The 27709-nt window shown below is 35.9% G+C and overlaps 3 protein-coding genes and 1 long non-coding RNA gene across 9 annotated transcripts; 2 read left to right on the top strand and 2 right to left on the bottom strand.

Moving 5' to 3' along the window:
* The first annotated feature begins 22 nt into the window (after positions 1–22).
* LOC138122889 (uncharacterized) lies at positions 23–363 on the top strand. Its single transcript, XR_011156650.1, has 2 exons — positions 23–117; positions 211–363. It is a non-coding gene; the product is annotated as an uncharacterized lncRNA (long non-coding RNA).
* On the bottom strand, positions 187–7241 carry LOC138122888 (serine/threonine-protein kinase TBK1-like). 2 transcript variants are annotated; one of them, XM_069037277.1, is made up of 4 exons: positions 7187–7241; positions 4277–4343; positions 2836–3259; positions 187–2075 (listed from the first exon to the last, which is right to left on the bottom strand). In XM_069037277.1, the coding sequence occupies exons 3-4, from the start codon at positions 3254–3256 to the stop codon at positions 415–417; spliced, it is 2082 nt and encodes a 693-aa protein (XP_068893378.1). In that variant the 5' UTR covers positions 3257–3259; positions 4277–4343; positions 7187–7241; the 3' UTR covers positions 187–414. The 2 variants fall into 2 exon arrangements, with proteins under 2 accessions (XP_068893378.1, XP_068893377.1); XM_069037276.1 differs by lacking the exon at positions 7187–7241 and adding an exon at positions 4599–4759.
* Positions 7242–9380: 2139 nt separating this feature from the next.
* On the top strand, positions 9381–25545 carry stmA (Protein EFR3 homolog stmA). 3 transcript variants are annotated; one of them, XM_069039145.1, is made up of 8 exons: positions 9381–9411; positions 15650–16005; positions 17606–18654; positions 21262–21486; positions 21547–21793; positions 21846–22046; positions 25007–25165; positions 25219–25545. In XM_069039145.1, the coding sequence occupies exons 1-8, from the start codon at positions 9396–9398 to the stop codon at positions 25357–25359; spliced, it is 2394 nt and encodes a 797-aa protein (XP_068895246.1). In that variant the 5' UTR covers positions 9381–9395; the 3' UTR covers positions 25360–25545. The 3 variants fall into 3 exon arrangements, with proteins under 3 accessions (XP_068895246.1, XP_068895245.1, XP_068895247.1); XM_069039144.1 differs by lacking the exon at positions 9381–9411 and adding an exon at positions 14851–15326; XM_069039146.1 differs by lacking the exon at positions 9381–9411 and adding an exon at positions 15452–15577.
* Fkbp12 (peptidyl-prolyl cis-trans isomerase Fkbp12) lies at positions 25540–26663 on the bottom strand. Of its 3 annotated transcripts, none has more exons than XM_069039148.1 (4): positions 26529–26663; positions 26413–26467; positions 26053–26213; positions 25540–25891 (listed from the first exon to the last, which is right to left on the bottom strand). In XM_069039148.1, the coding sequence occupies exons 2-4, from the start codon at positions 26447–26449 to the stop codon at positions 25763–25765; spliced, it is 327 nt and encodes a 108-aa protein (XP_068895249.1). In that variant the 5' UTR covers positions 26450–26467; positions 26529–26663; the 3' UTR covers positions 25540–25762. The 3 variants fall into 3 exon arrangements, with proteins under 3 accessions (XP_068895249.1, XP_068895250.1, XP_068895251.1); XM_069039149.1 differs by having other exon boundaries at positions 26413–26464; positions 26529–26633; XM_069039150.1 differs by having other exon boundaries at positions 26576–26596.
* Between the last annotated feature and the right edge of the window lie 1046 nt (positions 26664–27709).

The raw sequence follows: 27709 nt of genomic DNA on the forward strand, positions 1-27709 counted from the left end.
ACGAAAAATAACCAACAAACGAAAACAAACCAGTAGCGTAGAACAACCAACATCGCAATCCACCTGCATTACTATACCAAACAATCTTTTCAAAGCTGTAATTTACACCAATTTCATGTATGTTCTAATCTTGATTTACAGAAAAAGTTGGGGTCAATAATCTTGGGCAAAAAATCAAATATGAAATACTAATAATCTGTATATTTCCAGCAATTAACATTGATATAAACTCGATCACATTTCCATAACAAGGACCAATCTCTAAAATCATGCCAACATCCGTAATGACTTTGTCATTTATAAAAATAGTAAACATCTCAAAACATTTTATCTTACTCTAATAAAATTGACGAAGTACCTTCAGTGAGGACGTATTCATTACAAAAATGAGCAATTGCATAATGCCCCTCCATCTTACACTTCAGTGGACAAATTCATATCCAAACTCAATATCAACTCGTTCATTTTTTCCACCAACTTGGTATTTTTTTCGATAATTGACGCCATATCGTGACTGTTTTGTCTATACTGTTCCAGGGTTTCTTTCAACTTCTTCTGACTGGTAAAAGCATTCTTTCTTGATACAATAGAACTTACACTATTGTCACTTCGAGAATGGATCTCGTCGTCAAACTTCTTCAAATTCGCCCGATAACTGTTCAAATCATTTTTCAAATTACTTAGAGCTTTGAGATTCGAGAAGAACTCGCTTTGGTACCATTCTTTGACAACTTTGACGAAATCGTCAAAATTGGGCTCCACCTTCTCGGTAAATATCTCCCTAATCGTTCGAACGCAGTGACAGAATTTAGTCCTCTCGAACTCGTACACTTTCGAGTCGGCCGTCGAACGACACAAGCTCTTCAACAAGGGATTTATTTCCGCAAGTTCCGCGGTGGCAATACTGAAGTAGGAGTCGTGCGACGGGGCCAAATTTAGTTCAACTCTGGCAGTGTTTAGTTCGTCGAATGATTGAGATGCTTGATTCATAAAATCTGTAGTTAGGACTGAGAAATTTTCCACAAAGAAAATATCACTTTCGCGACTCAAACGTTCAAGTTTTTCCAAAAGGCAAATTCTCTTTTTGGTTTCTGAATATTTTTCTATCAACATATCGTAGAGTTTGCGCTGCTCCGCCAGTTCTTCTTTACAGTAACTCTGAAAAGCTCTAATAAAAATACTAAAGTACTTGCAAACAGTAGATTGCAATTCCATCACATTTTTAACAAGGCACAAATCCCGACGTGTGCGGTACGCTAGTCGATAATAATCGCAAGCCTCAGTTGCACGTGCAGTCTGAAAGTTAGACAGAGTTTCGAGGTTTGGTTGAACACTGCATCTGAATTCCACCTCCCGGTTGGTTCTATCGAACAGAAATATACATTCAGACTCCACACGTGGAAAATCGTCAAAACGATTAACAATTAAATGCTCTTTATAGAGAAAGACCTGATCTTCGTCTCGAACGTCGCTCTGTCGCAAAACGTGACGTTTAAAATCCGCGAACGTTTCGTCCGGCTTCACGTAAATCTTGTGCAACTGCATCTTGTTAACGTTGAAGACGTTAAAGACTCTTCGGGAAACCAGTTCCGTGATTTTATCGTAGTAGTTCGAAAACGACCATTGCTCGTCACCATCTTGTATAAAAAGCCCTGCAATTATAGGTGTGATCAACTGTCTCAAACCGACACTCAGATGACAATTCTGAGGCAGCTTGTCCTGGTAGACGATCTCTTCCGAATTTGACTGCTGAATCGCCGAAATGATTCCCCTTCTTCGCTCCATTTCGCTGTAAGTTGTCCACATCAAGTGGCGTGATTGCATGGCGAAGGGCAAATGTCCGGTCGCAGTTTGGTACAAAGTGACGCCGACCGACCACAAATCGGTGTCCGGTCCGAACTCTCTGGTACATTGATTTCCAAAAAACAAAGCCTTGAACATCTTAGGGTTGAGGTAGGGTTCGGTGCCGTGAAGGGAATAGAAGTTTTGTCCTTCGGGCAGTTCGCGGGCCGTGCCAAAATCAGCCAGTTTGTAAATGGTGCGACCGTCGTCCAAAACTTGACGCATTATGTTATCTGCAATTCGTAAATATTTATCAATAATAATGATATGTATTGAAATAAGCAACGGTGTGATTCAAAGAAGGCTTCTTTGGATTTAGATTTTTGGAAATACAGTAAAACCTCCTTTACACGAACATAATTTGCATGACGGATAAAATCCCCCATGATCTCTATGTAACTGTACCCTCCCTTCGCCGGACCCTCTTTTGGATAGACAAGAAAGAAAAACTTCTCTTGAACGGACACCAGCATTATCAAGTTACCGAACTAGGTTCGGAAGAATGCGAAGTAACCATATAACTAGGAACTAGTTATGTGGAAGTAACCGCGAGTGGCCATAATAATACGTCACACGACCACTGAACATGTTGAAACTTGTCAGTGTATGGTCAATATTGTCAGGCAGGTTTTATTTCGCTTTTCTGTGTAGGGGAGCAAGGAGAAAAACGACAGCGAGGGGAGCGGCTAATGTACTATTTTAACAATCGAACTCGCCTGGTTTAGATTAAGCTCCCATGAATATTAACGGCAAGCAAGTTCATTCAGTTAAGAACAAAACAATGATTTAGTGAATTAATAAAAAAATATTTCACGATACTCTAACCTTTGTAAAAAAAAAATTTGAGTGAAAAGTTTGTGACGCTAGCGCAAATATTGAACCAGTGCGACGCAGCAGGGCAATTCTAAACAAAACAAACGTCAACGTCCAAATATTATAAATCGCGTTCAGGGTCTCGTCAAGAAGCTGACGACAAAAACGTTTGCTACGAACCTGGCTTTACGTCGCGATGTATCACGTTGTGCCTCTTCAAGTACTCCAGTCCTCCAGACAAATGTTCGGTTACCAACAAGAATTCTTTATCCGGCAATCCCAACACGTTCTCCGGTTGATTCAGAAAATTCATCAAGCTTCCCCCATTGCACAACTCCATGATCATGACCTCGTTCTTGCTTAATTTTTCCACTTCGATGTCGTACAGCTGGATGATGTACTGGTGTTGAAGACTTTGTAACATCTTCGTTTCTTGGCACGCTGCTTGGTTGACCTGTTTGAAGGTTTTCACAGCCACTTTATCACCTGTTTGCTTGTGAATACCACGATAGACCTTCCCGAATGTTCCGGCACCGAGACAATCAGCCTCGCATTCTGTATTCCAGATGTAGTTTTTAGATTCATTGAGACACCCCGACATTTCCTGATAAAAAACGATTCACTAACTTAATAAATGCGATCTGTATTAAAAATTACATATTATAAATCAATCTTCACTATTTTTACATTGACTTTGTGTTCGCTCAACACATCTCGCCGCAAACAATAATGCGATTATAATACCTCTAGACGGATTACATCAATATTTGTGTAATTCGTCCAGAGCAATTCACTGATCCTGAATTAAGGCAATACTATGTTAGACATGAACTAGACATATTAATCTGATTGCAAACAGCATGCACGTTTTTACAAATTAAAATAAGATCAATATCATTCCAATACTACACAAACAGTAATAAAATTCCACTATTGGTGTAAAGAGAATTTAAAATGCTTTAAAACGATATACCACTTGATTCCTATTGTATGTCCCCCTCGATATAAAAAATGATCTATTTCGGCGTCTTCACGTAAGTCTCTGGTTTACCAGATCATTCAGGTGGTTACTTAATGTTGGACCACCTGCATAATAAATGTATGTACTCTTTAAGAGGAGTAAAAAACATGTATTAGATATAACAGACCACCAACAGCGTAGCCACGAAAGACGCCGCCGATTACGGTTTGTTATTATCAGACAATTATGATCATTCCTTAAAATCCACCAAAATATGCCATTTCAAATCACCTTCAAGTATCTACTCATGGGGGTAGATTCACGAAACTCAGATAATTTGCAAATCGTTAACAAAACGGCAAATACAATGCTTCAATGACTTCAACAGTATCAGTTGTGATGGTTTCAAATTTGCAATGTCTTATCGATTCTTACCAGTAAGTAAATCTGTATTATATCTCACAACCGTAAATTAAGCGAAATTTGTACTTTACGTATAAACCGTTGCAACCAACAAAGTATTATTGGACATTAATCCTCTTTCAAGTCTTTCATAAAACAAAGATTTTGCAACCAATAATTCATTTCCAGGATTTACACACAAATTTGAGGAAATAAATTGTAGAGATTAAACAATTAAATTGTTCAGTGTTATCTTACCTTCCGTATTTTTTTCTGTATATGTGACGCAGTTTACCTAACACGAATTGCATCAGACTTGGGGCAACTGCAAGATAGAACAAGTAGGTAAGTTATAAAATGTGTACTTGCAATAAATTAATATAATGAAAACCGAGAGTAGTTTTTTTATTTTAAGGAAATATAAAAATACAACGGTTCTAACAAGCGGCTACACTTGCATAATATTTTATGAACATAAATTGTGCGTCTGGAATTATTATATTATTGTTTTAATAAAGTCAGTCCAATTAACTTACGATAGCGATTGAACTACGTTATAAAATAAAAAGTATTGACCTACCGAATTAAGTTAAAATGAAATCAAACATCAACAGCACCACAACACAACAAAATCCGAATGATAAACGCGGTGCCGAACATCACATAAATTGACATTTTGCGTAAATGTTGTGTCGTGAATCGTGATTGTGAGGTTATGTATGTAACCATTGAAGTGAGAAAGTGTAGAAAGTTATATCATATCAGTAGTTTCACTCGGCGGCGGCACCTTTTATCTTTCTGTCATCAACTGGCACTGCGCAACTCACCGACGAGTGGCATGAGTTGCCAGTGGCGTAATCAATTCCAAAAAATAGGGGTAGATGTGAGAGTTAAAACTAGGCCGGAAATGAAAATGACATTAGAGGATTCAAATACTATTTAATATTTTATGAAAGGAATCAGTGGGAATAAGGGAATACATAAATTAAACCATTTTTATATAGAGTTGTGTCCTAAAAAACGCCGCAAGCTATATCTCCGTTATTTTTGGCTCAATTGAAATAAAACAAAAACTGGAATAAATCACTTGGTAATCTTGTGAATTTTCTCTTATTCGATACAAATAAATAAGTCTGGTAACGCTGTACACATTTAGCATGGTCATTGCCATCTAGAACACAAAGCCTTAAGGCAGCAATTGTTTTTGATCGTGACGTCACAGTAAAGGCTTCATCGAAAAACGCATTAAACCTCCAGAATTTAATAAAAACAGTAAAATTTTTGGTTAGCACTCTTTTTTGTAGTAGAACGATGTGTTTAGGCTTTACAATTACTGCCTCGTGGAGTAAATTTACAAGTGAGGTTAAGTTTGTGTATTTATTGTTTTTGCGTGATTTTTACTTTGTGAATCATTTAAATAACACCAAATCACAACAAATGCTTGTTACATCTTAATTATATGTGTAGCAACTATAGTTTCAACTAAATTGCCCTTACAACGACTTGTAATCACGAAAATGTTGATAGGGTATAAAAATACTTCCCAGGTTTCAACGTCTCTTGCGACGTTCGATGAACAGTAAATACCCTGGTATCAACTGAAACTATTATATACACTTGCCACCAAGCTTTTGCTTATCTCACAATTTTACATAAGAAAGATTAAAACACCGTATTTGATACTTTCTGAAAATGTAAACAAATGTCAAATTTTGACGTTTGGCCTTCCTCGTGACGTCACACGCTCTCTGGCTTAAGGCCTGGAGTTCGAGATGGCAATGGCATGGTGCGCGAAGCGATGCACAGGTTGGACGACGTAAACTACAATATTACCAATCACTTTAAAAACTCTATAAGGACAACATAGACTTTTTTTCAAAAAGTCATTGAAGGTCAGATGATTGTCAACATTATTTTTTCAAACAGCTTGGTATATTTCTTTATTCCTAGTTTGAAAGAGATTATTTTTCTGAATCCAACGATATGCTGCATGCACTCCTGCATGTCAGAATGCGCTTAATAGTAACCGTAACCGAGAAATAAATATATAAAATAGCAAATAGCAGCGGTCTTCCCACTGCGCAGTCACCTGCGCGTTCATCAGCTGATTCGAGATCTGAACCCGCGAGTGAAACTACTGATTCTTATACACATTTAGCTCTATACTGTGGTTCACGGTCTCCTAGATATGACAAGAGACAAGTCTCACAGACTAAAGATATATATTGGGTATAGTCTCTTATCTTATCCGGCCCTGCGCGTCAGCAAAATGTTTGTGATTTCGAATGACGGGATTAACGGGAGCACCTAAGCTCCCTCTTTTGAAACGAAGTTAAAAGCACAAAAATGTGTAATATTGGTTGCATATTTTTTTTAACACAAATCAAGCAGTTAAACCCTTGTTAACCGTTGCAGTACCTCTTTTATTAAATTGTACAGTGTGTAGTTTCCGTTGTTCTTGATTTCTAATTGCATAAATGGCAAAAAAAAATGGTTAAAAAAAATTAATGCTAGTGGGCAAACAATCGTGCACCGTACCGCAGCGCACCCTTGAAAACAAAAATGTCTTGAACAGCCGGATGACGGCCGGATAGACAGAACTACAGAAGTGTAAATTGGACTTTTTTTGTCAGGAGCAAGTCGAGTTTCATCGCGTTTTAAAGGCCCACGAGTGCCAAAAAAGGCCCAATTTACACACGAGCGAGTTGAATACAACGTTTTTTTGTTCGACGAGCCTCTTAAAGGCTCCAAATCGCTTAAAATCTTTAAAATTAGCTTGACGTTTCGTTTTGACAAGTTGTGACATTTATCAAAATCCGTTCAGTCGTTCACACAGGAGAAAATTCTCAAATTCTGACAGTGTCGGACAAAAAAAAAAGTGGAGTATCCTTGACACAAAAAGCATGGAAATTACTACTCCATATCCTTGTATTTTCGATTTAGGGAAAATTTGTCCGAATTTGTTCACTTCATTAGCAACCATTGTTAGTTACATCAACTCCACAATAAAGTAATAGGTGCAAGCACATTGCTTTGTAAATATTTCTATGGAAATGATCGAAAAAGAGTATATAGGTACAGTCGATGGACGAATAAAATTGGGACAAAAATGACAATCACATAAGTCAAAATTTACACATTAACAAAGATATATTCGTACATCATTACCTTGCAATGTTGCCGTAGTGGATTTAAAAAAAAAAATCGATTTCCAAAGCTTCTAAATTCTCTATTATGCAGGATTAAATATTGGTAGTCACTGATCTTGTACTTTGTGATAGATAATATGTACGATTAGAGGTAGCTGTCATGACAATTTCATACATGTATTTCAAAATAATTGACGTGTGAAGTGCCACTTTCAAAGACCGCCAAATCAGCAAATAAGTCCAATACAATTTTTTTAACATTTTTCTGACATTTACGATAATCTCTTCTACACCGTAGTGCACCGTTAGTACACAATTTTTGGGACATCTGTATATAGACACTGACAAATATATTTTATTTGTATGTTTTATTTGTCCACCGACCGTACATAATAATAAATATTATTAAAGTTTGTGACTGACAGGCATCTTTTACCTTTGATTATTATTGTTGCTAAACCACCAGGATAATCAAGTATGTATCACCTTTAACTCAGTAGCGTACTATCGCGGCCAAAATACTCTCGTGTCAAAATAGGATTACTCCCTAGAATCCGAAATTTTAGGGAAATAACGTTTTTCATGTTGTGTGTAACTAGAATTTTCAAAAGTTATTCTGAATGCCTAAGGTTGGTTACTTTGAATTGAGAGATTAAATCCAAATAAATATGCCGCCAGTAACCAAAATTGATTGTGAAACGAAAAATCATCTATCACTTAGCGAGAAATTAGTCATTTGCAACTGTTACAATTAATTTGCTGTCTTACATTTTTGGGATATCTTTTGTTTTTCACCAGAAACCACATAGCCTCCAACCTAACCAAATTTATGGCAACCTAGTAACGAATCCCTAAATCCTAGGGAGTAATCCATTTTTGACACGAGAGTACATTGGTCGTCACTTTTTGACACTCCAAATGTAAATCAAATAGCTGTTAATGTCAATGTAGGTACATGACAATTTCAAATGATTCTTGTCAAGAATATGGCACCTTCAGTTTTTGATAAATATAGAATCGTCTTACTTGCTTTTGAAGGATTGTCTATGGGGCAAAAACCGTGACAATGTTGATCTTTTGCTTTTGAACCCTGCCTCCGCAGCTGGGATTTACCTACCTCACCCGTATGACACTGGCAGATTAAAATTATTTTTTCTACAACCGTCAAAAAAACGCGATATTTATGCATCGTTATCAAGTCGCAGAGTATGTCATTTTTTGATAGATCAAAAATAGTTGTAAAAAAGTTTCTCCTTGGGTGTTTTAATATTTTTTCAAAATTTGACTTGAATGTCACGTTGATAATAAAGAGTGATTTACATCGCAATTTTTTAAAGTGACAGAAAAATAATGCCCGAAATTCCGTGTCCCTAACTGTACTAGCAGTTTTGACCAAATTTTCAATCATTGTATCTCGAAAACGAAAAAACTTTTGTAAGAACATTTTTTTGTCTATGATTTCTTCTCATCACCAATAACCGGTTTTTTTTCCAAATTCATTTCAGAATCATCCTGTATATGCAATATCAAAGCTAATAATGGTAAACGAACATGAAATACCTAATCTACCAATCTACCTACGATGTGGTATGAAAGGTATCAACCAAGGAAAAAAACTTTGACTTGCAAATATGTTACACATAATGAACTGATAAGTTATAATAGAGAAAAGTTTCGAGTTTGTACTAAAGTCAAGTTAGTTCCTACCAGTCCACCAAGGAAAAAATAAAACTGGCACGATGGCAGAATTACTTTGTAGTAGTTTCCACTTTAAATTGTTCGCAGCTTTGGTCTTTGTGCGCAAAATTACAAGCTTTGAGCAGATATTGTTGCATTTCATATAAAAGTACTTCCGATTTCCTGTTTACAGGATCTCATTTGACATTTTTGGTAATTGACACTTTGACAGATTTGCTCCAAAACACAACTACAAAAACATTCCATTTATTTCTTCATTTAATTCTTAATTATCAAAGAAATTACAATTTTAGAATGAATTCATAATGGTAGATTGATCAAAGGGATTAATGATGGATGGATCCAATAATTATAATTCTCGGAATAATCATTCATAGGTGAGATACTGAAGAACTTCTGTAAATAAGTAATGGATAAATAAAAGCAGTAATAATTCATCATGACTGGAATATTTACAGTCATTCTTTTCTTCAGTTTAAGATTAAACTGGACTGATTCAACACATTCAGATGACTCGTCATTGCCTCAACATGTTCATACTAACACGTAAGTTAAAAAAGTAACTTAATTTTTAATAATTTAATTTAAAATATTACTGTCTGCATAAATCGTTGAATGGGGAGATGCTTTTTCTGTAATTGTTTGTAAATTAAATTATAAATTAGCAAATTCTGCAACAAAATTTCCTCATTCAACGCATAGACAGCTAACGCTGGCATGAGATCTTCTTGAAGCAACGTAAGATATGTTGCTCCATCAAGATTACCATCCAAGAATACTGACTCCAATATTCGATCACCTATTTATCCCAGCCCATACATAGAGTTTTTGCGGGAACCGAGTATGAGTTTCTGACATCCAATGAGGGTTATGGTCAGCCCAATAATAATAACGACTCAATTCATCAGATTCATCATTTGCTAGCAAAATTGGATTCGGCGGTCCGGGTCATCCTCAGCTAATTCATGGACCATTTGCATCTTGTAAGGATGCAGCTTTGCATCTGCAAAGATCTCTAAGCATTTTCAGGACACTAGTTGATAGCATAGACTGATATCGTTGACACGGGCCAGTTGCCGGTTTAGCCTAGTTAGTATCCCCTTCAACAGTGAGTTCTTGCTGTCTGGGCACAACCCTTACATGACCCAAGTTCCGGTATTGTGCCTCAATCTTGCTTAGGCAAAAGGCAATCATGGCTTTTGAAAAAAATTACCAGGTATAAGATACAAAATGTAAACCTCCAACGTGTTCAACTTATAAAATTGGTTTTAATTTTTTTAGCACGTAGGCTTTGAAAATATTCAGGAAATAAATAGTCCGTTGTATTCCTTGTGAAGTGGTCTTTCAAACGAGATATCACTTGGAATAAAATAAATTTGAATCAGTCTGTATACATATTTAAAACATTTGTTCCACTAGCTAAACAATAAAATCTATTGTGCTGTTGTGAGTTTAAACATAAAAAAATAATTAGAGTAATTATTATAATTATTGTTGAAAAAACAAAGAATTTATTGACTAATTCATATAAAATGTTCGAAGCCATTCAATAATAATTTCTAGTCAAACTCTTTCTGGATAAACGCTATTAACTAAATAAACTCAGTGACTATAAATATCGTAACAATAAACCATAATAATAAGCCATATTCCAATTCATATTAAAACTAGGGGAAAATGCAATATTTGTAATGAACATCGTATTTATAAGGGTTTGATAAACATCGTCATTCGAAATAAATTTACAGCCTCAATGAATATTTTAATCTTTAATACTATTCGACCGTCTTCAGTTTACATTATTAATTATTAATTCACGGCAAAGATAGATACAGGTTGGAAATTTTAAAGATTACCTATCTTATTTGAAACAATTAATTGCTGATTGATTGTTTTGGGCAATTCTACAACTTGTGATATGTGATATGCTGATATGAAACAACCAAATAAGTATCACCAAAAGCAGCATTCATACAAAAATCCGGTTGTAAATTACCATTTGAAACAGTGAACAAATAGACATGTTTAAAGACGATTACAGAGTCGTCATTAACATATCAATTAGTATCAGATATTAACATTAAAATTATCACAGTTTTTATCAGTTTCGTGTAGTGCACAAGCGAACTGGGTAGTGAAGCAGCCAACACTATTGTGAGATGTTGATAATTCTCTTCCATTAAAAGCCATTAAATTCCATTAGCTATGTACGAAAATGATTTATGAGGACTGTCTAATAAAAATAAAAATCTTGATTACAGTCAATGATCTAGGGGTATTCAAGTTTTACCGCCCGCACGATTAACCCTATTAAAAAATTAGCAAAAATTACAAAACTTTATGGTTACATTCTCTTCATATAAGGCTTCAAACGTATGCAATCAATTTTCCCGTATCACTTTATTCAGAACCGTAAATATAAAAACAATGATTTTTTTCCGTGCACGCTCATAATTCACAATTAATGCAAAGAACATATTAATGAAATTTGCATCAAAAGAAAAGGATTAGTTTTTGAATTATTTCAATTTTAACATTAACAGCGAAAGATGATCAAGATTTACAACTGCAGTGTCATAATAAATAAATACCTCATTGTTGGAAACATCTGTACATCTGTTGAGAACTTTTCTGGTAATTCTTTAGTCCCTAAAGGGTACCATCAATAACCCGTCAACCTCTTTTGTGGATATGACCGCCCAATTAAATAATAAATCATAGCTAAATTTTGCACTTTAATATCAAATTCCATTTATTTCAAAAACCGGTGATACTTTCATGATTTCAATGACATCAAATTTTTCCTGAATGTTTGAAAGGACTCTCAGTGAAAAATTATGTAAATCAATGTAGCGGCTATTGAATTAAAACGAAATATTTACTCGTTTCTTTAAAAAATTTGAAATTTTTACAGAATGTTCTACAGCGATACACAATCATTTCTGATTTTTTTGAGAATTTTAAATCGATTAGAAGTGGGTGTTTTCGCTCGAGCGGTAAAAGTTGAATCACCCTGTACCGGGTGAGATGAGTTTTATCGTCAGCATGATTAACCCTATTAAAAAAATAGTAAAAATTAAGAAACTTTAGGGTTACATTCCCTTGATATAAGACTTCAAATGTGTGTAATAAATTTTCACTTATCACTTAATTCAGAGCCATAAAATTTAAAAAATCGATTTTGAGCAAAAAAAAATGTTTTTTCGTACACGCTCATAATTCACAATTAATTCAAAGAACACATTTACGAAATTCGCATCAAAAGAAAATTATTCGTTTTTGAATTATTCCAATTTTAACATTAAGAGCGAAAAATTACCAAGATTTACAACTGCAGTGTCATAAATAAATATCTCATTGTTGGGAACATCTGTTGACCACTTTTCTAGTAATTCTTAAGTCCCTAAAGGGTATCATAAATAACCTACGTCAATTTCTTTCGTGGAACTGACCGTCCAATTTAATAATAAATCATAGCTAAATTTTAGGCTTTAATATCAAATTCCATTCATTTCAAAAACCGGTGATGTTTTCATAATTTCAATGACACCAAATTTTTCGTGAATTTTTGAAAGTGAAAAATTATGTAAACTAATGTATCAGTTATTGAATTAAAACAAAATCTTTACCTGTTTTATTAAAAATTTTGAAATTTTTACAGACTGTTCTAGAGTGATACACAATCATTCCTGAATTTTTTGAAAATTTTAAATTGATTAGAAGTGGATGTTTTCCCACTGACGATAAAACTCATCTCACCCGTATACATGGTGGACCATCGTATGGCATTTTTTAAATTTAACCTATTTAAAATGGTCAAAAAAATATGAAAATTGGAGGAAATGATCTTCAATTTTGATACTACAACATGGAATAATTATTTTTTAGAAAACAAAATTGAAGTGAAAGTTGATTTTGATAGCATTTTATTATCAAAGTAATAAATCAATCCGGACTTTTTTCTTACAATCTCATCCACCGGGCAATGTCGATTATGATTATACAAAATTTGGCATTTAAATCAGAATAATAACTGAATAAATTGACATTTAACATCTAGGAGCAAAGTAGTAGCATATTTATGGTAGTACCTATTTTAAAATGATGGAAATCATCAAACGGTGGTAAAGTTTGATTTACAAGGGTCTCCAATAGCTTACAAATCCAGGACCGCACCGCCAGTTATGATTTACAGCTGGTTGTTTGCGGTAAGTGACCATTTTCAATCAGGAATATGACCCATCGAGGGTCGTCGTCATAAATTACTCACATTTTGGTACCAAAAATTATTACGTCAATTCATTTGAAATCAATGCTTCCTTCATAATTTTTAATATCAGAAGTGAGTTCTCTGTGGTATTTTCAATCCAGGGAGTCGATAAAAAAAATTTAATAATTCTAATTTTTTCATGTTTTAGCGTCCTGACGCCATTTGGAGCGTCTGTTTGAAAAAATAAAAAATCCATGTTGTAGTACTTTCAGTGTAGATCACTGACCGCAAAATTCAAATTTCTAAGATAATTAGAAATATGGTTTATTGGGAAAATGCTATACGATGGTCCACCCTGTACAGGCTGATTCACCTAGCCCGTTCGTTAGAAACTTTCTGATTTCCCAAAATCGTATTACATAATATGAAAATGGGTAGCTGACTATAATCGACTGCTCTAGGCTCAAATAGAAACATTTCAAAATGGTGACACTTCCGAAAATACTGGAAATCGACGCCATCTTTGTATTTTTAAATAGAAAAGTCCCATTTTGATTTCAAATTTAAATTCTACGCAAAATTTTGAGTTTGGAACGCTCTGTTGTCAATCCTTATCTGTCATCGTTTTTGACCTGTCATCTTTTTCGTAAAAAACGGGATTGCAGGTCTTCATTAAAAAATGTATCACTCCTGAACCATTGAAAATAAATCATTGTTGTTTTATTTGAATTTTTATTCAAAAATCGCGTTACAATAAATAGTAGATAACAACAAAATAATAAAAAAATAAGTAATTAACAAAAAAATAAATATTTTAATGCAAAGGTCAATGTGTAAACCATTTTCGTTGAGACAGTCAACAATGTTGTTGTTGTTATTGTTATCTACTATTAAGTTTATTTGTATAAAATCAAAGGTAGTGCATAATATACAGGGTGGAAACTACTAATGGAAAAAAATCAGTAATTTCAAAACTAATGACATTTGTCGAAAACGCTGAAACAGGTGAATTTTTATTTCTCATAACAGTCATAACACTTATTGCTTCGCTTGTTCATGACGTCATCCATGCAAAAATTGTTATACATACATAGATACAATGTACCTAACTACCTACCAGTTTTTTTCATTCATCGTTTAGGTAGTAGGAAGGTCTATCAGAAAGAGAAGAAAAAAGTGGGGGTTGTCATTTAAAAAAATTGATAATGACGTCATAGCTCAAAAATGGATAACGTCATGAACATAGGTAAACGATTTTGGCATACCAAATTCAATATTGTTCAAAAATTATGATGAAAGTATTAACATTTAAACAAACAAGCTTTAAATCAAATTGTCCCTAAAATTAGTGGGTAAATGCTTCGTAGCCGCTTCAGAAAATTAATTATAATGTCGTCCCAACTGTCTATCAATTTATAATGAACGTTACAAAGGCTCAATTAATAAAGAGGAGCGATCGACATCTTTGGTGAATTAATCAGAAAGGTCAAGTTTATTTCAATATTGGCCAGCAAGGGCGACAAAGCGTGGCAGCGTAGGTAAATGTCAGAAAAAAATTCGAATCATTAAACCTTCGATCTAAAATTAGAAAAAACTACAATCTAGAATTCGGAAACGACCCTTCCAAACACAATCAACGTGAAGTTTCTCATGTTTTCCATGCACGCGCAATTTCCAACAACGTTAATTTTCACGCGAAAATCTTTCTGAGCATGCGACGATAGGTCCTTTTTGGCATGCGCGCATGATAAAAAGAACGGAAAAGGATTAGTGCGGTGGTAGTAGTGGATGTAGTGTAGTTGGGATGTGCGTACCGATGTCCTTTTGGCATCTCGACGTCTTAAGTCGGTCGTTGGCAAAAGCACGCAGCCATCATGTATAAGGGCCACCGGAGGAGATCAGCCGGATGCCACGATCGTTAGCACTGCAAAAATTACACGTTCTGTTCTGAAAAACCTTTAATTGCCGTAATTTAATTAAAAGAAAACCGCCAGTCATAAAACAGACTCAGCCTTCAGCTCCTCAATTAACCACCTTCGATGCCGACTCATCGCGGTGCTTCAAAGTTCACAAATTTATTTGTTGCGACGACGTCTCAAGGATGTCCACGTGAAATACTTTGATAAGTAGTTCCTCGTAACAGAATAGGGAAATTTTTTTCCGGAAATGTCGTTCATCAAGTGCTGCTTCGAGGCGCCCGAAGTCGCCGAAATAATCGAGTCCCTCGCCCAAAAGTGCACGGACCCCGGCTGTGAGTACCACTCCGACAACCTTCATTCCTAGTTTTTAAATCCTGGAGCTTTAGCGGTCATTTAAATTATTTACCTGCGGTGTCCCACTTTTGATTCGTTCGTTCCAAACGTCCCTCACAGATGTCGCCAGTGTAGATTTGCAGCATTTTTGACAGTTGCAATGACAGATAACAATCAATCATTTGTCAACTTGTCAATGTTGTAATCTTTCCGATATTCCTCCAGATAATTTCGTGTAAGATGTGTCATGGTAATAGCGGTTTTTGCCTAATCTTGGTCTTATCAGTAAACATGAGTGTCGTAATCGACTGCCTCTTTCTAGGTTGTTGCGGGTGTTGCAGCGCATTTAGACCACGGTACAAAAGACTCGTTGACAATATCTTCCCGGTTTACCCCCAGGATGGCCTCGTCAAGAATAATATGGAGAAACTCACGTTCTACGCTCTCAGTTCGCCGGAAAAGTTGGACAGGATCGGAGAGTATTTGTACCAGAGGGCCGCGCGCGACATTTACAGGCGAAGGTATGGATTTGTTATTATCGCGATGGAGGCGATGGATCAGCTCCTGCTTGCTTGCCATGCGCCCACCTTAAACTTGTTTGTTGAGAGTTTCTTGAAGATGGTGCAGAAGTTGCTCGAATCAACAGAACCTGAGTTGCAGATCCTTGCAACACAGTCAGTAAGTTATTTCTGTTGATAATTACTGATAAATCAAACAGTTTCTGTTTGTGTAAAGTGGGAAATAATTTGAAACAGATCAGGTTGTACTTGGTACAAGATATATGTTGCATCATTCATGTTTTTATAAATTTAAAAACTTGTGCAGATTCAACACCAAAAATAACCTGTTTATAGAAACTTCCTGTTATAAGTTTCCTACACAAAAACCTATAATTACTTGTGTCCATGTAATATAACACTGGTTTTTATGTAAATTTAAAATTATTTTGTCAAGATAGCAGAAAGAAATGTAATTAGGTCATTAACTCATTACATGTGTGTCATTGAAAATCGTCCAAACTGATTAGAGTTAGTTGACTGCGTATACAATCAGACAAAATTTTTCATTAACTACGTGCTAAAACAAATATACAAACATTGTAAATTGCTGCCACTATGATGAAGGCGATTTGTTTGTTGCTGGTGACAGTTATTGATGATCACAAATTCTTTTTTTTTCCGGTTTGGATGGCATTACAAGATTATTTAGTCCACCTACGTTACCATATGAATTTTAAAATGAATACATTTGTCATTTTTATCCATTCATTTTTTTGTGTTGAAAATCGAATACACCAATTATTCTAAATTCAGCGGAGTTTATGTAAGCTGAAGTATCAGAGTTATGTTAAAATTACTTGTTGAAGCGTAACAATATTCTATTGATTTTTATTTTGAACCATTTTTATCAGCTCTGTTCGAGTCTTCGTTCTTGTAATTCAGAACTGACTAGTTGTGTAAAGTAGTTATCAATGTTCATTAATTAACTGCTTTTATGAAAGTCGTTGGTAATATCTGCAATAATAGTTGAAGATGAGCCCTCTACGGCGTTCTGAAAGGTTATTGTGTTACGAAATTTGTATACACTGTATTAGTCGCAACTCATATTTAATAGCTTTTTATCGCATAAATCTCATAAAATCCGAGTTATTGTAAACAGTCTATAATAAAAAACAATGATAACGTGACCCTGTTCCTTTATTAGCTAAATTTTATGGTCGTTCAGTGACATTTTTGTGTCACTTATAATTTTATACAGGTGTCCCCAAAAAAAAAAGACGAGTCCATAGCTACTAAATTCACGTATAGCTCCAAGGGCTTCAAGGCTAAACTGTCTTTTTTTTTTTTTTTTTCAAATGGAAATACATATTTTTTTGTAGTAATTCTAATAGAGATTTTAATTCTGAAAACAACAATAATGTCTTTAGTCTGTGGTGTAAGGATTATAAAAAGATAAAAACATTCCAAGAGTCTCGATTATTTAGAAGGCCATGAAATTTACAATCAAGGCGAAGTTCGAAGATTTGTTTCGACCTTTCTTAAAAATAAATTCGTTCTTTTCTGAAAAAATATCTATAAATCAATAAATTGTAATTTGTAATTTTTTGAGATCTATAATAAAAGAAAATTAAGCGTCATGCATTTTCATAAATCCACCAATGTTAAAAATTAAATCAATAATTTATAAAGGGTGTTGGATTTTAATCACGTTCAAATTTAATACATAATAGTAATTTGAACTCTTAAAGAAAAATACTTCAATAATGTTATGGTTTTAGTTTGTGAAATTTGCGAATATAGAAGAAGACACGCCTTCCTACCACCGACGCTACGACTTCTTCGTGAGTAAATTCTCGGCCATGTGCCACAGCGCCGAAGGCGATCAAATCCGAATAGCCGGCATCAAAGGACTGCAAGCGGTCGTTCGCAAGACCGTCTCCGACGACCTGGTGGAGAACATCTGGGAGTCGGTGCACATGGACAAGATCGTCCCCAGCCTCCTGTTCAACATGCAAGACTCGCGCTTTCTCAACAACGAAGCGCTAGAAACCGCTCCCGAAGACCAAACGGATCCGCCAATGCTGGCCGAAACGTGCATGAGGGAGTTGGTCGGGCGCGCCTCTTTCGGCCACATCAGGGCGGTTTTGAAGCCGGTCCTGAAACACTTCGACTTGCACAAGCTCTGGGCCCCCCAGGACGACCCCAATCAGAACGAGTTCGCCATTCACACGTTCAGGATAATAATGTTTTCGATACAGGCGCAGTACTCGTACACTGTGGTGGAGACGTTGATGGCCCATCTGGACGAAAACGTCAAGTCTAGTCCGATCATACGCACGAGCATTGCCGGAGTTCTGTCGAAGATTATAGCCATAGCGGCCGGCGAAAGTGTGGGGCCTTCAGTGTTGGAAATAATCAATTCTTTGCTGAGCCATTTGAGGGATTCCGTCAAGCACGGCACGAGCATGACCGAAGAGAAGCAGTATCAAGAGGCTTTGATCAACGCTCTGGGAGAGTTCGCCAATCACTTGCCCGATTATCAGAAAATAGAAATTATGATGTTTATCATGAGCAAGATTCCGTTTCCGCTTGTTGACAATCACACGCCCGCCGATAATTTGTTGCAGAGTATTTTGTTAAAGAGTTTGTTGAAAGTTGGTACCAAGTACCAAACCATTCATCTCAATTCTACGTTTCCGGTTTCGTTTTTGGAACCTTTGTTGAGGATGTCTCTGGCACCCGATCCGGACATGAGGCTGTTGGTGCAGAAGATTTTGCACACTTTGATCGACAGACATCAAAATTTGGAGAAATTGTCCAAACCCACGTGAGTACAATCGCAATTTACATACACAGCGTCCTTTAAAAAGACACGGCAAGTTTTAAAATGTTTAAATCGCACCATTTTTTCAGTTTCGGAAGTTTTGAAAATCAAGAAAAATTCCAAAAAACAAAATTAAAGTACGTCGGGTGAAAATTTTCAAGCAGATTGGCACACATAAGTATAAAACGAAATTTCAAATTGTTAGGTTAACAATAAATGGTCAAAGTGAAGTTTAAAGGTTAGTTATTTTATGGCATTATAACCACTGTGGTAACAAGTAATTATTAGTAATAATTTCAATACACAACAATATTAACTGAATAGAATTAGGTAAAGGAAAACAACAACACTGCAAAAGATGTTAGAAATGTGATTCCATTTGTTGTATACAAAGAACATCTTTGTAATACTGATTACCGCATTTTGTATGGCGTACGGTTCCTCTAATTCTCGCAGGGTATAAATTCGATTTTTAAAAACGGTAAATTTTAAATAAGGGAATAAAAAGAAGTCTTAAGAGCGTCTAAATGGACAACATAATTTCTCAAACAATCTGTCAGTACAAAATTCAAATGTTTAAAATGACGGAAATTGGTAACTAAAAATATCTAAATACCAACCGAAAAGAGTTTCACCAAATGTTGATCACTCGATACTTATTTTAACAAAGACAATATACCGAGTGCACAAGTTCGTGCAGATTTATTTTATTATATAAAGGAGTCCACATTATTTACATTATGCATGATTACATTTACTCCATATTTTTATTTGTGTTTTGGGTAGACGCTTAATCAAGAAAACTTGGCATCTCAGTTGGTCATGAAAAACAAAAGTCGAGTCCGACAACGAGATTGATTTCTAGGGATTGGGACTTTAATTGTCAAAATAAAATTAGGTCACAACTGTCAAACATATTTGTCTTTTTAAAAGTTTAAAAACCGCCGAGGATTGCTCAGATAGAGTAAAATTCAAATTTGGGGACGAAAAGAAAAGTTATTTAGGCCCGGTTGCATAAAGCGATGTCAAGTCGTTGTTAAAGTTAACATAATGTCAAGCGATTTGATTGGAGGATATTTAATATTTTATTTAAATCAGCCAATCAAATGGGCGGATTTCCGACTTGACGCGTTGTTAACTGACACGATGTTAACTAAGCTTTATACAACCGGGCCTTAATGCTATACAAATAAGTTATCTGTGTCAATTTTTTTTATAGAAGATCGTGAATACATCGCGTATTGCGAACAGAAGAGTTTTACGCGCACGAGCACGTCAAAATAATGTGCAATTCATTTGATCATGCCATTCAATTTCATAATGATTGTTTAACGTGTGCCTGAGTGCATCAAAGTACACAACGAGGAATGCTGAACGAATATCGAAGGAACAAAAAGATTCAGCTTTAGCTAACACTGGAATTTCTCTTCAAAAACCCCCTTCAAAAAAACATAGAAAATGTGATTCAACCAATTTCGAGCCATACGAAATGAACGACTTCAAAAATTTGGTATATAATTTTCGTTTCACCGAAGAATGAATATTTAGTATTTTGCAGGGATTAAAGGTAAAAGATTTTTTCTTCCAAGAATTTCGTCGTAATGATGGGCCACACAAACCAATTATTTATTTATTAAGTTTAAATAACGTTAAAATTATTCTTAATGATTCTATTGTAATATCTATCAGATTTGACTAAATCCAATGTTTTTGAGATTTGTTTCACTAATTATTATCTTAGGCTTTACGAAAACAGTCATTTACTAAAGTAACTTTTTTGTTGTTGTTTCCAAAATAATCTGTCCTATGATGGCAGCTTCCAGAGAAGACAATATATTTGTTTTTTTTTTATTCAACTATTTTCCAAGTTCAATCCATTATAAAATGTATACAATATAGAGTATTTATTTTCTAGAACACGCAAAGTTACATTCTCAGATCGTTTGTTGAACAATCTGCTGTTGTTATTGCGTGAGTTTGCTACCCAATATTTTTTGTTACCCTTACAAATAGGAAACCAACAACTTCTGCAGTGATATTTGGCCGAAATTGATTTTGGAAGTTTGCCATTTGTGTCTAAATTGTGTTTCTGCAGAAATAACAAGCTTCGAAATGTAGAATGATCACGAACAAAACACTATCACGGATTAACGCACAAGCGCTCGCTTTGCATTTCAAACTAACGTTGAAGTTCCGTAAATGCAAATCATGTCAGTCTGCACTCCGTACACGATCAATTAATCAATATCCCGGCGTTCAATTCAACTTCACAAAACTCTTGGCTTTTTACAATCGATCAATCACATTTGACAGGTCCGCTTATAGTTGATCGTTCAGCGAACGGTTTCTTTCGCATTAAGGATCACTGTTTGGGGCTTTGGGGCTCTGTTCGTCGCAAATACACCGACGACCGGCGATTTTTACGTCCGGTTCGCTATTAAATTTTATGATAGGAACGCATTTCGTCGAGCTACAATAAAATTTTATCGGTGGAAAAATATTTGTTAACATGTCGACGCGAAAACGGTTTTATTGAATCGGCGGTCAGCCTCCCCGTTGGGTCTTCCCGTCGTCCACTAAATCTTGATGGAATAATTGTGTCTCTGTCAGGGTGAACGTGACCGAGTTGGATTTAGTGTTGGAAAAATCCAGCAGACCCGACCTCATTTTCATCAACAAGCACGGCCCCATAATTTACGACGCCCTTTATACGAGTCTCCAAATGGACACAAACACACCAGACAACGTGGAGGCAGTTTACACGACGTTGGCGTTATTGTGCGTCGAGCTGGCCAGCGCTGAGACCGTTATCGACTTGTTGCAGTTAGTTTTGGGGTGAGCGCCAAGAAGTCCCCCTTCGCGTCGTCGACTTTTTAACGACGATCGAATTTTCAGAATCCAGAGCCTCGCCTTGAACAGCACCTCTCTATCCACTGCCCAGAAGTTCAACCTGCACGCCCTCGTCATCGCCCTTCTGGTGTTGATTCCCAGCGTGGTCAGCATTCAACCCCTGCTGGATTACGCCAACCAGATCGTGGACGCCCGCAAGCAAGAGGCCCCGCATCTGCTTCCCGATTTGGCGGTGCACTATCCGGCGAACACCGAGGTTGCCAATAAACTCCCTCATCTGTTGGTGGATCAAGTGAGTGATCGGTGTGGGTTGGAGGTTTTTTTTTATTGAGGCCGTGGTTTAGATGGCGGTCTGCGAGAACGTGAAGAGCGGCGGTTTGGATCCGTCGAGGCTCGCCCAGACGTCGCCGTACGGTGCCGGTGGACCGGGGGTGGTGGCTGGGGGGCAGAGGAACAGTTGGATAGAGAACGCCCGAGGCAGCATTATCGAGATCAATCCGACGCAGGAAGTGGACAGTGCATCCAGTTCTCCAGGAGTTCAAAGGGTATTGTTGCGGATTTGCGTCAAATGTGTGATTTATTAGGCCGAGGTTGTAAGTGGTGCCACTTTACGGGGGGCTTCGCCGGAACAACCGTAGAGCATGTGGCGTTATAAAAAAAAAGCCAAATCGTATAGCAAGAGAAATGATTGACAAATTCAATTTAAGGTCGACGACATTAAGAGTTTTCAATTTTACTAAAACCGAATCAGTTTATTTTTCAACAAGAAGCGAGCTTAAAAACGATTATCTAATTTTCCCACTTTACATTCGTACTTTTTTCAAAAATATAATTAAAAACAAAAACCAAAAATCAGCATCAATCGTTTTGATTTTTTTTTTTTTTTTGATTCTGTAAAGTAAAATTTCCAGTACCTGTCATAGGACTGTGTCAAATATTTCCGTAATTTTCAAACAATGGTGTCGGTATTTTGAGTATTTAGAATTTTTTTTTGCACGACCTTTGTATAGAACGTTATTTATTCCCTCACAGGAGGGAGTAAAGTAGCACTGTTCACCCACTGGAAGTAAAAGCACAACCGACTAAATTCATTTATTGACATAATTGGTGCGATTCTGTTTTAAAATTTACCAATATGGCTATAACTACCGGGACATTTTTTTAACATTGAACATAGCCCATACTTATTCGCTATGTTCAGTTTTAAAAAACACAGGTCAATGCATGTATGTAATCACGTAACCAAGGTAACGAAAATAAGTACTTGACAGTTTAACAAAATGGTCAAGTTGTTTGAAGAAAAAATACACATCATGCAGTTATTCTATGCCAATCAGAGCATTAGAAATGTATGTGGCATTTCCAATGCAACACATGATAGACCAATTCCATCAATCGGAACAATTTTTAACATTATTTCAAAATCTCTGGTGTTCGGTATAGTTGGTTACATAGCAACTCCCAATGCATTGATCTGTGTTTTTTAAAATTGAACATAGGGAATAAGTATGGACTATGTTCAGAGTTAAAAAAATGTCCCGGTATAACAAGGTTGTAGTTGCTATGAGATGAAGCTGTTGATTGGTTGTATTGCTAAATTTTGAAACAGAATCGCAATAAATGTGTGAAAGTAACAACAAAGTAATGTATGAACGAGAAAATTTAAAGTAACCTTGAAAAACAATACAAAAGAAAATACCCATATTTCATATTACTTAATACATATTCACATTTATGTTAGAGTCAGTGAATCTACTTATGATGTTACGTTGACCGTTATGCGTCATTCAGCCATGTTACGACCAAGAAAAAAAATCTAGTGTGCCGTTTTGCTTTCTTTTTTACATAAATCTCTTTCACGATTAAATGCATTAGGTCGTGCAAAACATAGCATAAGTATGCTCTACCTGCAAACGTGCAGCGAAAAGTTTCACATTGAAAATTATCATTTCTCTTTTTATTTATTCACAAATTTCTAATTATCATGTGGTATTAATCATAACAATTTCTTTTTTTTATTTGTGTAAAAGAAATGTTAATTGAAAGAAAATTTTCTTCTAATTAAATTACAATGAGACTTTTTGAAATTCACCGTGGTTCTCTGTATCCAAAATGTTACTTACCGACAGCTGCTCTACGAATTTTTCTGTAAGTTTTCAATTCCTTAGTTGAAAATTAAATGCTAGACCATTATTTAATATTTAACATAAGAATGGCACCAATTGTGGTGAATAACTTCATGGAATTCTTCATTTATCTGCTTCAAATTAAATGAACATTCTCATTTAATAGTCAAAGTGGAATCTTTTTGTTTCGACCTAAAGATGACATTTTCTTAATGAACTATACTCAACGGCACAATTAACCGCCTACCCGCTTTAAATGACTTAGCTTTGTCAAATATGTGTGCTCTATGGGGCGTATTCTGCAATTTTTAAAGGGGCGTTAAAATTTTAGCGTCTAATTTGGGGCGTATTCTGTAACTGCTCCGCTAAATTTTAAAGGGTGCTAAAATTTTAACGCCCCTTTAAAAATTACAGAATACGCCCCTTTAAAATTTCAAACCCTGATTGGTCATTGCTATGACAACTTAATGCAGCAGTTACAGAATACGCCCCTATGAATCAAATTTTATGGACAAGGAAAAAGCATCAAAGGCGGCTTAAATCAATCTATTTAATATGTACATAAATGAAATAAATCAAATAAAAATTCAGCTAAACTGGGCGGTTAATTTTGCCGCTGAGTATAGTTAAGATAATTTTGCAGCGTTCCGAATTCCATTTTACTTGTAGGAATACATTTCGGGATTTGACAATTGGATGGATTTAGCTTTGATGTCTGGAACGTTACAAATTTAAAATTAATGATACGAGTCAGCCCATAGGGAGAAGTAATCTAGTATCTAGTAATTCATGATCAAAGATGTAGTGTTATTTCACATTTTGAAGTATCTGCCAGACCTGGAATCAAGAATTTTCATAATCGTTTAATAAAGATTAAAACCTCCCCAAGTGGACTGAATTTTTTCAAATAATTCTTGCTATGTGTTAGATTAGATCCCGCTCTACTGACCATGATTACGGTCAGTTTTTCATCATGAAATCCTTGCGGTGCATTTTATTGAGATCCTTGCAATACAAAATGCAACGCTATGTTATTTTTGGGTGACAGTTATTGTCTCAAATGTCACTCAGTTTCACAACAGGGATCCCATAAAAAATTTACGTCATGCAGCATGAGCTAACGCAAAATACAACTACAAAATGTTATTTGCGTATACAAAATTACTCCTCCGTTTTTCTGTTAAAACTGTTAGTTTTCCTCTTGCCGTAAATAACACCTACGCCACTTCTAGGGAATAAAAAAAACCTGTGTCGAGCAATAAATGTTTATGGTGTCAAGCGAAACAGATGGCACAGAAATTGCGAATTCTGTATATCGCTCGGTTGTAATAAATCACCCATTTACAAACGGTCCGCATGTTGATAATTTATGTCCGCAGAAATTACCCGAGGAGGAATTGACGTTTGAGAGTATGAAAAAAGTATTGACCGAACCGGCGGAAACGCGCAAAGAAGCGGAAGCGCGCAGACGCAAACAGTTGAGCGACACGTTCCGTACGGCGACCTTTTCGGAACTCGTCAGGAGGACCCAGCCGAAAGTAAGAGTCGAGGAAGTTAGATGAGAAGATGTTCTGAACGTGTTATTTTTCAGCATGACGTTTTACAAAACAAACTGAACGAGATTTTCAAGTCGTTGAGCGCCAACGAGCGACGCAGTCCCGGGGAGAACGACAAGAAGAAGATAGAGAAACCGGCGTACGAACAGAATTTCCCCGAATTATTCTTCTACTAAAGTATCCCGCTTAGCAGTTTATCCAGCAATATTTATGTATGGTGATTAGCGTTTGTTACTGTTACATGGAAAAGTTTATGAAAACGTGTTACGTATTTTTATAGAGAGGTTCTAATGTGATGTTTCTGATATTATTTATTGATTCTGAATAAATCTATATTGTAAAAATAAGCGACGGAATCCTGACATGAACTTTTTTTTATTGGGACACCACAACACATACATTTCAAAAAGAAATCAGCGAAAAGCTCCTATGTTGTAGCATAAAGTGAGGTGTTATCTAACTGATTTTGACACTTCATTAAGTAAAAAAAAGATTATGAATGAGAAGTACTGCAAACGAAGTTGAAATGTTTACTTTCGAAATTTTGACTATTTAACTGTCTGCATAGCGATTGAAGTCTTATTCGACTTTGAGAAGTTCTACGTCGAAAATCAGCGTCGAATTTGGGGGGATGATGCCGGGATGGCCACGTGATCCGTAAGCGTAATCGGGGGAACACGTCAACTTCGCCCGTTGGCCGACGCTTAACTGAAAGAAAGCAAAGTTAGAATCAATCGTGCAACAACTGACACTCGAAAAAAAATCTCTTCTGTGTCAGTCAACCAGAGAAACATCAAGCATCAGAACGCAAGGATGATAGTTCACATCACGGTTTCGACACAGCTTTGACCGTTTTGCGTCGCACTTACTTGCGCTACGCCCTCATCCCAGCCCTTGATGACTTCCCCCTTTCCGATGCGGAACTTGAAGGGGACACCTCTGTCTCGAGAGGAGTCGAACTTTTGACCGTTTTGTAAAGTACCCGTATAGTGGACGACGACGGTTTGACCTGTCTTGGGGAAGGTCTGACCTGCGAATTCGATAAAGAATCTGATTACTTCAAGGTCAATTGGGTTTGCCGCATAGCTGCATGTCGTTAATCGCGATCGAATGGAGGCGTTAATTGGGTCAAATTGGGTGAATTAATGGCGCGATTAGCTCTCGATAATGGTTTGATTAAATATGATTTATTGCCAATTTTCACTGGTAAGTACTTTGATAAAACTTACCGTCGCCGGGTGAGATTGTTTCGACTTGGACGCCCATGACTGACACCGATAACTGCTGTGAACGAAACAAAACGGTTAAAGTTTGCGATTATTTAATTTCTTTCCGACGTATTCACCTTAAATTACGACTATTTACAAAATTAAATGCAAAGGAACGCCTTACGTTAGCGATTGAAAACAAATGGCGTCAGTCAAATTGTGACGTAATCAAGTTACCGCGCACGTGCAACGTCAAAGGAAAGGATACAATTTCTCAGATACACTGGACGACAAAAGTTAACTCTGGATTTTTATTTTTCCAGGAACTGTTAATGCCTCTGAGGAGCTTAATCCTGCCTTGGTCACGTTATATTCCTGACACTATCACTTTCATATAAAATTATAGTAGTACTTTGCGAAAAATGTATTTTATTGATTTTTTTTGCTAAAATGCAAGAAGTCAAAACATTTAATGGAAACAAAAAAATATAACATTGCAATTGCAAATTAAACATCCCATTTAGACGATTGTATTTGGATTCTGATTGTTCCACGAGTGGTTTTTACTACTGGAACAGGAAAAATAAAACTTAGAATCTACAATAGATAATAATTTATTTGAACATTTTAATTTTACATTAGCAAGTTCTGTCACTGAATGTCAATTCGGAACGTTTTAAAGAATGGTTTTGCGGGTTTTGCAGAATAAAATATTTAGAACCTAAGTAGCCTTTCCAAATTGGTTTTCCCTTATTACGGTTGGCTTCAAAAAAAACGGGAACTGTCAGAAAAAGTTCTGTCAAATTTTATTAAATTTTTATAGTTTGAAACGGCTTTTTAGAATTTAGGTTAAAAAACTGCACTTACGTGTCAGAAATACTACTGTCAAACAGACACAAATTGATATAAATTGACAAATTAAATTTCCAATTCACATTAGGTCAAATTTCATTTCCCGATTTTTTTGAAGCCAACTGTATATGAAAATCTTAATTAATTTTATGTTTGAAAACGAAATTTCGATTCAAAACTTATCAACACTGGTTTTTGAAATTTGAAATCTCATTTAGACGACTGAACTGATTCTGATTATTTCGAGGGTGGTTTGTATTTGCTCTGTTCTTCCAACTCACCCAAGAAATTAAATAATCAGAAGACATTTTTTCTCACCTGCCAAGTGAAGACGACACATTACAATATTCTGTTGTTTTACTAATTTGCAATTTTTTGCCACGTCAATAATTTACGTTGGTGGCGCATTCCATTATTAGCTACAATAATCGTTTGATCAAATGTTTAGATTGTGCGAGTACAGAAA

The sequence above is a fragment of the Tenebrio molitor genome, chromosome 2 (assembly GCF_963966145.1).
Source record: "Tenebrio molitor chromosome 2, icTenMoli1.1, whole genome shotgun sequence".
Classification (NCBI taxonomy): Eukaryota; Metazoa; Arthropoda; class Insecta; order Coleoptera; family Tenebrionidae; genus Tenebrio; species Tenebrio molitor.